General features: G+C 56.7%; 1 protein-coding gene across 10 annotated transcripts in view; it reads right to left on the bottom strand.

The window, feature by feature from the left end:
* The window catches only part of LARP1 (La ribonucleoprotein 1, translational regulator), a 58,752-nt gene that overhangs the window by 10,465 nt on the left and 36,832 nt on the right, over positions 1 to 11,455 (bottom strand). For 8 of the 10 annotated variants that reach the window (XM_075164247.1, XM_075164249.1, XM_075164248.1 and 5 more), the window contains 10 exons: positions 11,176 to 11,345; positions 10,515 to 10,874; positions 9,177 to 9,300; positions 8,378 to 8,583; positions 8,176 to 8,282; positions 7,636 to 7,787; positions 7,195 to 7,339; positions 6,845 to 6,954; positions 6,185 to 6,312; positions 814 to 5,601 (listed from right to left, as the gene is read on the bottom strand). In XM_075164247.1, coding sequence (XP_075020348.1) covers positions 5,380 to 5,601; positions 6,185 to 6,312; positions 6,845 to 6,954; positions 7,195 to 7,339; positions 7,636 to 7,787; positions 8,176 to 8,282; positions 8,378 to 8,583; positions 9,177 to 9,300; positions 10,515 to 10,874; positions 11,176 to 11,345 — 1,724 coding nt within the window. In that variant the 3' untranslated portion in view covers positions 814 to 5,379. Of the gene's footprint in view, positions 1 to 813; positions 5,602 to 6,184; positions 6,313 to 6,844; positions 6,955 to 7,194; positions 7,340 to 7,635; positions 7,788 to 8,175; positions 8,283 to 8,377; positions 8,584 to 9,176; positions 9,301 to 10,514; positions 10,875 to 11,175; positions 11,346 to 11,455 lie in introns of those variants that run through there. The other 2 variants (XR_012675906.1, XR_012675907.1) reach the window with 2 other exon arrangements.

Below are 11,455 nucleotides of genomic sequence, written 5' to 3'. Positions count from 1 at the left end.
TGCAGCTGAAGAAGGTTGCACACACTTTCTAGTTTTGGGAAACAGAAGGCTGAGGTTGGGACACACAGGGTTTGAGAAGGGCCAGCACATCAAACCATCACCCCTTTTGCTCCAGGCGAGCGAGCAGAGGGCCACCCTCGCCGGGGTGCAGCTCAGCGGGGGTTTCTGAGCCACGGATCCAAAGATTTCCAACCCCAACGGGACCAGGACAGGCTGGGAGAGGAGGAGGGGGAGCGGGGCTGCACCAGGGAGGCTCGAGGGGCCAAGTGGTGCCAGACACCCCCTCCCACAAGGGACACCACCGGCACGAGCCAGCCCCGTGCGGGGCTGACACCTGGAGAGCGACCCGCAGGGGACAGCGCGGGGACCCTGGGGTGGACCCCAGCACGCTCCCGCACGCTGCGGGGGGCTGGCTGGCACCCAGGGCGCTCCCCGCTCCTCTGGAGCTTCCCACCAAAGGGATGTGCTTGTCACAGATACATCGGTCCTATGTTCAAGTGTCTGCAGAAAGTGAAACTGTAAACTACTCATTGAAACGCTGCCCTCCAGCCACCCGCTCCACACCACCGAGATGAACATTTTCTTTAAAGAAAAAAAAAGTCATTAATCTATTACCTGTATTGGAAACCTTTCTTAAAAAAAAAAAAAAGTCAGTGAGGCATTTAACATCAAGTGTAGCAACCCTCTCAAAAAGAGCCTAACATCCATTTTAAAACAGTGACAAAGTGACATAACCAGTCTCAGAGGAGACAGGAGAAAATAAGCATTGCAAACACAGCTTGCTACATTTACAGTTTTCTTCCTCCCCCCCCCCCCCCCCCGTTTGATAAAATAACTGGAAAGGCATTAACAGCTAGAAGGCCCCCTCTGCACTGCCATGCTGAACGTGTACAGACACGTGGCAGGACACTGAGGTTAACACATCATTTTGTTACAGTACAGTCAACCAGTCCCAAGCAAGACGAGCGGTTGCCGAAACTCAAGGGACCCCAAGGCCTACAGTGACAAGCCGCCATCGGGGGGGCGAGGGGGGCAGCAGGAAGAGGGACAGACAGGTGAACAGAGCAGCAGGATATTTTTTTTTTTTTTTTTCCCCCAAATGAGCATGGCAAAGCAACAAAGCCTCATCCAAAACACACCTTCCCCCTCCACTCCTAACCCCATGCCAGAGCTCTGTACCTGTTGCAATCGCCTGCATCCCAAAGACGGGCTGACACACAGGACCTCAGCAGGGAGCCCCGGCCTGGGACCTCCCGAGAAGAGGGGGGAGATGGGGAGTGGTCCCCCCGTTCTGCCTGCAGGCCTGACAGCCTCCGCCAGCCCTTCCGAAAGCAGCCGGGGCTCCCTCTGGCCATGCTGGTGGCTGGGCACCAGCACGGCACAGCCCTCGCGAGCTGTGGGATGGATCAGCGTTCACAGGAGTACGCGTGCCCGGTCACTCAGACCACTAAAATTAAAAAAAGCACAAAACGTGATCGTGGTGAAGCATCCAAGCTAAAAGCAAGGCCAAACTCCCTCCTCAGCAGGAGGGCAAGAGCCTCCTCAAAAGCAAAACCCATCTCTGGACAGCTGTCCCTTTGTCTGGGGTGTGTGCTACACCTTCTGTACGCAACAAGAAAAGTGCCTCTGCAGACCTGTCCCCCGTGCAAGCCATGAGACGGGGAAAGCTTCGCTGCAGTCAGCCCTTCCTCAGCCCGGCACTGACCACGCGCTCTGCAGCCCCGGCCTCGCCACAGCCGCTGCGCAGCACAGGGGTGCAGGAGGCTGCCCTGTAACCGGAGCCCCGCGGAGCTCCCTGCCCTCTGCCACCACCCGCACCGCGGCCGGCGGGCGCTGCGCCCCGGCAGAGCGCCGAGTGAACAGCCCCGAGTTCCCTCAGCCCGGAGGAAGACAGGCGGGAGGAAGCAACAGCTGCCTCAGGCTGTCACGTCCGTCCCTCCTTCGCTCCCTGGCTACGCTGCTGTCCGACGACAGTAAAACAAGGCACACAGTCCACAAGTCCGGAGGGCGGCGGGACCGCGGGGGGTGCTCTTCTGACCCACCCTGCCCTGGGAAACAGAGATGCGGGGTCCTCAGCCACACTGACTCAGCGGGGGGGGGGGGAAAACTCTTCCATGCCAAGACCAGAGTCTCAGCCTTAGAAATTAAAAAATAAATTAAAATCAATTCAAATTTTGGGAAATCCTCTGGGAAGGTTCTTACCTCTTCTACCACCCAAGCAATTCCACAGTCTGCTCCACAAGCAACAGCTCCACAGCAGGAGCTCGTTCCTCCTCATTTCCTATTTCATTTGTTGCTAAAACGGAGACAATTGGCTTCAAACGAGAACACGCACCGACGAGAGGAGCACAGGGACACAGCAGCAAGGACCACCCGCGGCACATCCAGACCCGCTTCCACTTGCAAACAAGCAGCAACGTGTCTCCAATGTCCTTGATCAAACCCCCATCTCCAGCCTCCAAGGCTCCTCCTTCCAAAATCAGGGGCAAACCCGGCCGCATCCATAACCTCAGAGATCTGACTCCGGCTCACGAGAGAGGGGAAATCCAGAGATAACAGTCACAGCCGCAGCACTGTACAAGCGTTACTTGCCCATCTTGCCCAGTTACCACCCTACAACCTCAGAGCACCGCTGCTGTAACGGAGCAAGCCACGGACTCAGAGAGGTTGGCATGCTGAAATCGGGCCTGCGAGCGGTACCAAGCTGCAGGGTGATGTGGCAGGGGCAGACAGACCAGGGCAGGATCACACCACTAGGAAATGGCAAAGTAGCAGCTACCCAGCCTCACTCAAACCCAGCTGTGCTTTCAGTTCTAGCAGCAGTTCGTGAAGCTGCTCCACATGAACCAGCCCGCCTCCCCCCCACCTACTAAAGCAGCATCTTCAACACAGTGTCAGTTCGGGAAAGTGGTAACTTCAGCCAGGGCCCCACGAGCACCCACAGCCACCGCTGACTGACAACTTGCCCAAGCTCCCCCTCTCGATCTCCGCTCTCAGCTCCTGGCTGCTCTCATCCACCAGCCCCGCAACTGTACATGGACAGCCCTGGAGAGATGACTCCTCCTCCCAGCTATGAGATGCAGCTCTGGATCAACCGGATACTTTGAGAAAACGCTGTTCTTTACTAGCTTGTGATTTTGCAGAGAGGGTAACGCAATTAGCTGCATCTTTGAGCAGCCCATTGCGGTGCCCGCTCCACACCGCGCACAGGAGCACGCTTTGCAGCTCAGGAAGATGGAGTGCCGGAGCTATAACCAAGCCAGATGCAAAGCAGGTATCCTGACCCAGGAGACTGAGCACAGCGGCAGCAAGGCAAGCGGCTCTGGCTGAAAAGGAGCTTCTACCCTTACAGTGGGAGCATGACTTCCCAGTGCTACTTCTGGGCCCCAGCAGCACATCTCACCCCTCTGATACAGGCCCCCTGCGAGGGAACATAGCTCATGAGCCTGGGGAGGGTTTGCCTGCTGAAGCCCACCCAGTGCCGGGTACAGGAACCAGGTAAATGCCACAGCAGCTCTGCAGCCACCCCCTTGCCTCAGCCGAGCAAGGAGCAGCATGGTGTTATCTCAGCCCTCAGAGATGCACAGAGACACTGCCCTGAGCAGAAGACTCCACAGAGCCGCCTGCCAAGACACGACACACAAGGAGACCCAGGTGAGAGCCCTCCTTGCCGGGCAGGTCTCCCGCTCGCACCCAGCACAAGTCCCACCAGCAGCCCTGGGCCAGTGACGGCTGCGAGAATCAGGTTCGCCGGGGCTGCGTCGCTCCCTCATCAGGCTACGGCACTAAGTGGCACCAGGGACATGCCAGCCCTCCCACTCGCTCGCAGCAAGGACCAGTCCCTCCAGCTGCTGTGACAGATCTCCCTGCTCACCCCCCCACCACTCTGGAGACGCAGAGCGGAGCAGACCGACCTCCTGCCCCAGCCTGCCCGGAGAGGGCACGGGGGGTCCGAGCGAGGCCATAAGCACATACAGTCGTTGTCGCGGGGAGGATGCTACAATGGTATATACACAACGTAGCGGCTTCAGCTACTTCGTGAGCACAAGTCTTGGATTTGACTGCCCTCGGCACCTTCCCCCATGAGAATCAGGGCTGGCAGGGGGTCTCCGTGAGGGGGGAGGCATCCGAGCAAGCTGCGGGGTCGGAGGAAAGGCCGCGGGGAAGATCAGCTCGGCAGCAATGCTGTGAAGAGTCTCTGGGCCGGGGGGGCCGAGAGCCCAGCGCGCCCCAGGGTGCGGGAAGCCAGCGAGCCTCCCTGGTCTAGCTCCACCATAAGGCAACTTTTTTTTTGTGTGTTTTTTGTTATTTTTTGTTTGTTTTTTTTTTCTTCAATAATATTTCCAAGGAAGAAAGCAAAGGGAGATGTGTCTTTTTAAGAGTTTTTTTTTGTTGTTTCAGAGGGCTTTGTGGGTTTTTTTGTTGTTGTTGTTTCATTTTTCCAAGGGAAAAGGAAGAGAAAACCTCCTTCGGCAAAGTCCTGTCTTTGCATGCGATGGGCATTCCTAGGGCAGCGGGTGCACCGTCCACGCAGGCTCGAGTCCAGATGCCTGCCGGCCTCCCACCAGCCATCCTCGCAGGAAGGAGTCAGAACAAGCCTATCCTTGGCAAAGGTCCTTTGGTTGACTTCCAAATTGTCCGTGAGGGAAGGGAAAGGCGGGTGGAGGGAGAGCCAGACCCTCAGGAAGGTTGGAGGTGAAGACGCTGGGGAGGAAGGACCAGGAGGATGAACAGGACGATGCTCCTGTTGTGGCAGTCGGTGTCGGAGAGGCACCGCCGTACGTGGAATGGGAGATGTCAGCCAGGTCATGGAGATCAGAGGCTCCGCAGCATCACGACACGCTGCGGCTTCGGTCCCCCATCGGGGAACCTCGCTCCTCCGAGCTTCCTGAGCAGGCTGCACTGCGATCCGAGGGGGGACACAGAGGGGAGTCATTGGGGCCGCACAGAGCAGACTTGTTTTGGTAAATCCAGACGAACTTCTAGCAATAATTTAAAACTTGATATATATATATAATAATAAAAAATTCTCCCCTTTCCAACCCAGCCAGAACATTTCTTTTTTTGAAGAGACACTAAGACATGAGTGGGTGCACAGGAGGGGAGGGAAGGGAAAGCAAAGGGTGGGTCTGCTGGGAGCAGGTCTGGCTCTAGTCAGGGTTGTAATAGCAAAATGGTGTTTTAGATGCAGATCGTCTTTGCTTCCCAGCCACAAGAGAAAAAAAATCATGTGCGTTGAAGTTTCTCCCAAGCAGCCTATTCCTGGGCTCCCACCTTCCAGCCCCCTTCCTGTCCCACCCCCTCATGTCTCCCCTTCTCCGAGCCAGTCCCCCACCAACCCACCCCGTCCCCCGGCAGGAAGCAGACGCTGCAGCCTCTCTACTTCCCCACTGTCTGCGATTCTGCAGCCGACGGTGCGGGGGATTGCTGGCTCAGGTTTTTGGCATCCTCTTGTGCAGGCTGGCTGGGTGAGGCGTGGGCTTGGCTGGATGGGCACTGGCTGACCGTTTTGCTGGAAGACTGGGATGGGTAGCGCTTCCTGCCATCTCCCCCTGACGTTGTAGGGTATCTCTTGTGTCCACCTTCCTCCCCCATGGGTGGCTGGAAGAGAAGCACCCCAGTATCAGCACAGCCCCCTCCAAATGCAGATGCCCTCCCCCTGGATCAGAAAACAGCCTTCCTGTAAACCTCTAGTTGCAACCTCTCTCCCTGACCCACGAGGAACACATGTACCCGTCCCAGCCATGCAGCTGCCCTCCTCTCCAAATCTACCACTGCCAGATTTGCTGACAGAAAAAACAGACTGACTTCCAATGAAGCCCAAGGGTGACAACTTGCTCTTAGGCACCTCCTTCCCACACAGGGGCACAGTCCAGAAGCCGAAGCTCCACACAATGCTGGCTCCACTCAAGCCATCAAGGCTCACCTACCTCCTCCATCCTCAGCTCATCAGGGAAGATGGGCTCATCCAATTCCCCAGAGAGCTGCTCTGAAGTGGATTTGCAATATTCAAACCCTGCAGCTTGTTCCTGGCCCAGCTGCAATGATAGCGCATGACACTAGGTGTCACCAACTTCCCCTGCCTGACACCGCTTGGGGACTGGCCCCCAAAATCCTCCTTGGAGGGGGCCGAGGCGTGCTTTGCAGGGGCCATCAGCGTGGTGCAGGCATTGTGTCTACTCACATCCACTCGGAAGTCCTCGAGGCGCTTGAACTTGCTGAGGTATTCTTGCAGTTTGCTGTTAATGTCCAGGTTTTTGGCTTTGGAATATTTTAAGAAGGCCCAGAACTTTTCCAGCCCATAGAGCTGTCCTGGAGGGGGAAAAAACCAAACCAGATGTCAGCAGGACAAAAATCAAACCAGGCGTCAGAACCCTTCCCTCCAGGCTTCCCCACCGCTCAACGCCACAGACCCTCCTGTCCCACCGGTGGGCACAACCGAGGCAAGATGGATAACCTGGAGGGAAGCAACCTACATTAGTACTGGGCAGCCCTCTTGACAGGGGATGTCCCCAAGCTCAGCTGACCTGGCAGTGACAAGGCTCAGCCACTGCAGGGCCTTCAGAAATCGTAGAAGAACCGGTGCCTCTAGAGAAATGTTTTGGGAGAGCTACAGCCTCCCATTGCCCCCCCTCTATCCCCTCAGCAGTCTTCAGGCCAGTGAGCATCCACACTCAACCCTCTCCCGTGAAGCGAGAAACAGGACATCCAGCTGGTCCCCGCTGCACATGTTAATGTACAGCATTGTGTGCCTTCCCCAAAGTCACGAGAAGAGGCCCAGGAGCAGCCATGCAGCTGGGCTACATTGCTGCCAACCCCAGGGGGGGCCAAAGGAGGCACCTACCAGCTTCGTAATCCTTGATGGTCTCTTCTTGAAAGTCCTTAAATATGTCTGGCCGGAATTTCTTCTCCAGCCCGTAACTGTAGTATCTGAAAAGGCACTCCAGACCGTACCTGGGAACAGAGCAGCACGTGGTGCTCAGACACCGGTGCACGCCTCAGCCAGGCAGAGAGGCTCTTGAGGCAAGAGCCCTGCTGCGTACCAGCAGCAGGAGGTGACTGAGGGTGGCCCCAGTCCTACCTTTGGGCAAGGCAGAGATGCTGCCTTTGTTTTGCTGTGAGCTCTGCAAAAGGCCGAATCCTTCTTCCCTCACTCCCCTCCCAGGAAAGGCCACTCTGCCCCTCCTCTCCTACCTGTATCCCTCCTTCCCGTCCTCCACAGCCAGTTGCTTGAACTCCTCGTACATTTTCTTGTTGAAGTGATCTCGGAGGAAGAAGGACCAGAACCGGAAGAGCGTGTTCATCTCCTGGGACTGACCAATGCCCAGTCGTTTCCGCTCTGTTTCGGCAAGAAGGGATGTTTACAAGGCAGATCTCTCCCAGGGAGCCAGCTCTGCACAGGGACTCATGTACAGGAGGGCCCTGTGGCACTGTGACTACACCCAGTCCCAGTGCTGGACACCCTGAGCCACAGCTTGTGCTCACCACAAACTGTGAGGAAACACCAGCTACCAGCAAGGTTGTCCTGTAGGACCCTGCTTATCGCCATGGGTGTGCTCTGCAGCCGTACCCTGCCTGCCGGCACGGCGGAGCACAGACACCCTGCCCCATGCCCTGCGGTGCAGGCATCCCTACCGTTAAGGCAGCGCCGACGGTACTTGTGGTAGACATGTTGCGTGAAGCCGTTCTCCTTGAGCAGCTCGTGCGAAGGATGCTGAAACTTGGGCAGGGACTGCGGGGTGCAGCCGTAGCTTCCGACGGCCGGGGTCCCCTCCGAGGGGCTGGAGCTGAGCATGAGAGACTCCCGTCAATGCCCTTCCTTGGCATCACCCAGCTGATAGCAGAGTGGGGTCACGCCCCACCCTACGGCACTTGTCTGTTGGTCCCACCAACTCCCTGTGACTGTCTACTCTGGGTTTGGGACCTGAGCCATGGGGTATCCTACTAGGAAGGGAACCAATGTTTCCAACCAAGCCTCATCTCGTTACTCCAAGACTTCAGACTTTCCTCAGCTCCTTCCAGGAGGGACAAATTAAGTCCCAGTCCTTTCTGCAGCCACCTAACAGGAGACCTCCCCTGCAAGATCAGACATTGCCTTTTCCCTTCCTTCCCTTCACGCTCGCTCCCTTTCCCATTTCTGGCTCCTCCGTGATCATGCACACCCATCTCTGGTACCTGATGGAGGCAGTTCGGGGCCTGTGCTCCCGAGAGTCCATCACCCAGCCCACATGGCACTCCATCGGGGGGTTCGAACTGTGCCTCGTCTTCCTCTTCCGTGGAGTCTGCAAGACATGGTGCATCAGGGACGTGTCCCCTTCCTCCCCAGGCCCCGCTGGGAAACCCCAGCTCCCATCCTGCACCCCAGCCCTGGTCCCACCTTGGCATCTATCGACCTTCCCTCTTTCACCACCGGGTAGAACCGGGGTGTCTGTGTCGGGTCCTTCAGCTGAGGCGTGCGAGGGGTCCGGGGGGTCCTGGCGTTGCGGTAGTTCGGCGATTCTGGTACAGTTGTGGGCAAAGACCGGGCAATGGTTGAAGGCTCAGGGACTCCAAACAACTTGTTAGCCAAAGCATCTGTAGGTACTGCAGAGAGAAACCCCCCACCTTGGGTCAAGCTGAGCTCTGAGCACAACAGGCAAGGGACCCCCATCTGGCAGATGGGAAGCAGCAGGGGCAGGACGCATGCCAGCCCTCCGAGACAAGCAGCTTCAAATCCAGCCTGGCCAGACAGCCCAAAGCCTAGCAGCAGATCCAAGAACTGAGCTTCTAGGGATTCCACAAGGCATCTGCTTCCCAGTGGCTAACAGCAGTGACAAAACTCCCATCCCCAGGAGAAGGACAGGGTACCAGGCCCCACACACAGGCAAGTGAGGCCCAGTGGGCAGCTCCCTTCCAGGTACTCCGAGAGGGTCCAAAAGAAGAGTCACATCCGGGGAGCTACATCAAAGTCCACCAAAGTTTCCTCACTCTGCTGGGACACTTCTGCTTTTGAGCCTCCTCTTTTGGAGCCCCAAAACTTTCAGCTGGGAGGAAAGCATTGCTCTGGGAAAGATGCTTTCTGTGCCACCAGCGGCCACAATTCCTTCTCCCCAGCTGCTCCCCAACCTCTGAGGATCTCTCACTAGGAGGAATAGGGACAAATTCAGTCCCACCCGCTCACACACCCTGTCTCTTACCTTGCTGGAACCTGGGGGGACCAGGAGGGACTTCCTGGTTTGGATCCACAGGGGGTTCTGGGGTCAGGGTGTCGAACTGCTCTCTGCTGATCATATTCACCTTCTTGAAGTTCTCCACTTCTTGCTGTATTGGAAAAGGAAGACGATGAAGCAACCAATTGCCCTCTTTTGCCCTCATCCCATCAACTCATCGTGACCACTGCTCTGCTTGTGCAACAGCCACGATGCTGGGCATCAAGTGCAGCCACGAGGCCCCGGTGCCCAGAAGGGCAATGTGCTGCGCAGAGGCAGAAAGGGGAGATGCAGCAGACAGAAAAATGGGGCCCTGCATGGGCCAGATCTGAGGCAGTTGCTACTCCCAAGCTTTCAGGGATCCTACAAGGCAGCTCCACTAACCATCACTTGCTTCTTTCAGGCTTTTACCTGCCTGTGTCAGCACTGGTGCAGCAAGGTTCAAGGCAAGCTTGGCCAGGACCCACTGGCCCCGCCACCTTCTTGCGTCCCTAGAGCCTCCTCCCTGCATCCTCGCTGCCACACCGGCGGTGGGGCACAACACTCCCATATATTTCAAGGACTCATACCCCCAGCACACACTGTCCCTCTGTCACCTGCTCTCGCCACACCCTCAGCTTCTGCCACCTTAAAGAGCAGCACTGCTTCAGCAATGTGCCAGGTACCAGGCATGGGAACGCTGAGCCCTGGTAGCTCCAATGGGCCACCCCACCTTGCAGCCAAAATAACTTCAGTTGCTGAAGGAGCCTAAGCAAGTCCCTGACCATGAGAGTGATCAAGTTGGGACTTAAATGTTTCAAAGCAGCAGATGGGCTTTCTATAAAAAGCCCTAGTCTATGCAAACTGGCAGCAAAGCGGAGAAGGGCACAGGCCAAGTGCAGCCCAGCCATCAGTGAATTCATCCCCAGTAAGTGCGGTCTCCAAGGGACCGGTGCCATGGAGCGCTGGGCACTATGGACAGTCAGAGACACCCGGTTCCCTCCATACACCTGGCACTGCCTGCCAAGACCCTGGCAGACAGCGCAATGGACCCCACGTTCTAGGTCACCTCGTTACCTGCACTTCGTTTACCTGGCTGCAACCTTAGGCCACGTTACAGAGCTGTGTTTATCCCCAACACAGCAGAGCATGACACTGGGAGCCAGGAATCCCGAGCTCTACAAGAGGACTAATCTCAGCTTAGTTCTACCCCGTAAGCGGGCTGTAACCCGTTGTACTGCTCTTTCCACCCCACACCACCAAGGCGGCCAAGTCCGCTGCACACAAAGCTCCCTGTGAGGTGCCTCGCACCCACATGAGGTCTCTTCTTGGATCTGCTGCTCTCACCTTGATCTGCGAATACTCTGGCTCAAACTGCTCTGTCCACAGGTCCTGCTCATAGTAATACAGCCCATCGTTGATCACCTTGGCCAGCTCTGAGCTCATTTTAGCCCTGGATGTATGGTTGCCAGTCCGGTCCCCACCAGGATGCCGGCGCAGGTAAGGAGGTGTCTGTGTCACGATGAGGATCTTGTTCACGTCCCGATCGTCGATCTCGTAATCCGAATCTTCATCTGACCAGTCGGTGAAGGTGTTCTTGCGGCCGTCCATCTGCTCCATCTCCTCATCGAAGAGGAAGTCTAGCTCCTCAGGTTCATCTTGGTCCTTCTGCTTCTGCTGCTGCGGTGTCTTTGACTCCTCTGGTTTCTACAGGTAGGGGGGCAACAGTGACACAGGGTAAAGACCACATAGCGGCACAAGCCTACTGCTTGTGCCCAACTATTGCCCCTTGTTTCCTTACCGCAGCAAGAAGCTGCTTTTCTGGGGAGAACACCATATTTACACCAAGAAGCGGCTCCAAAGGACATCATAGCTGGGGCCAGGAGAGACTAGGACATCACTCCCATGACCAACAGACCTTATTTGATCTGAAACCTGCCTACTTATGATTCAAGTCACCCAGACAACTGAAGACCCCCACCCCAACAGCTCCTACATCACCACCTACCTTGGGCCTGGCTGGGGAGGGCCGAGGTCTCTTCTTCACTTCAATCCACGTCTCTGAATCCAGGTCTGGCAGACTTGCTGACAGGCCCTTGGGCATCGTCTTCAGGTTACTGACCTCTTCTGTTTTGGTGGGGACTGGGCTGGCGGGACGTGGGGAGCCAGGAGCAGACTCTAGAGCCAACAAGAACCACAAGGTGCTTTAGAGGGAGGGAAGGAACCTGGGGGGTTGTGTACTTAAAGCACCTGACTGAAGAGGGAGTTACTTTGGGCAGCATGAACAG

Source organism: Calonectris borealis, chromosome 15 (assembly GCF_964195595.1).
Source record: "Calonectris borealis chromosome 15, bCalBor7.hap1.2, whole genome shotgun sequence".
NCBI lineage: Eukaryota > Metazoa > Chordata > Aves > Procellariiformes > Procellariidae > Calonectris > Calonectris borealis.
Note: the sequence above shows the minus strand (reverse complement) of the source record. Positions and strands in the feature narration are given on the sequence as shown.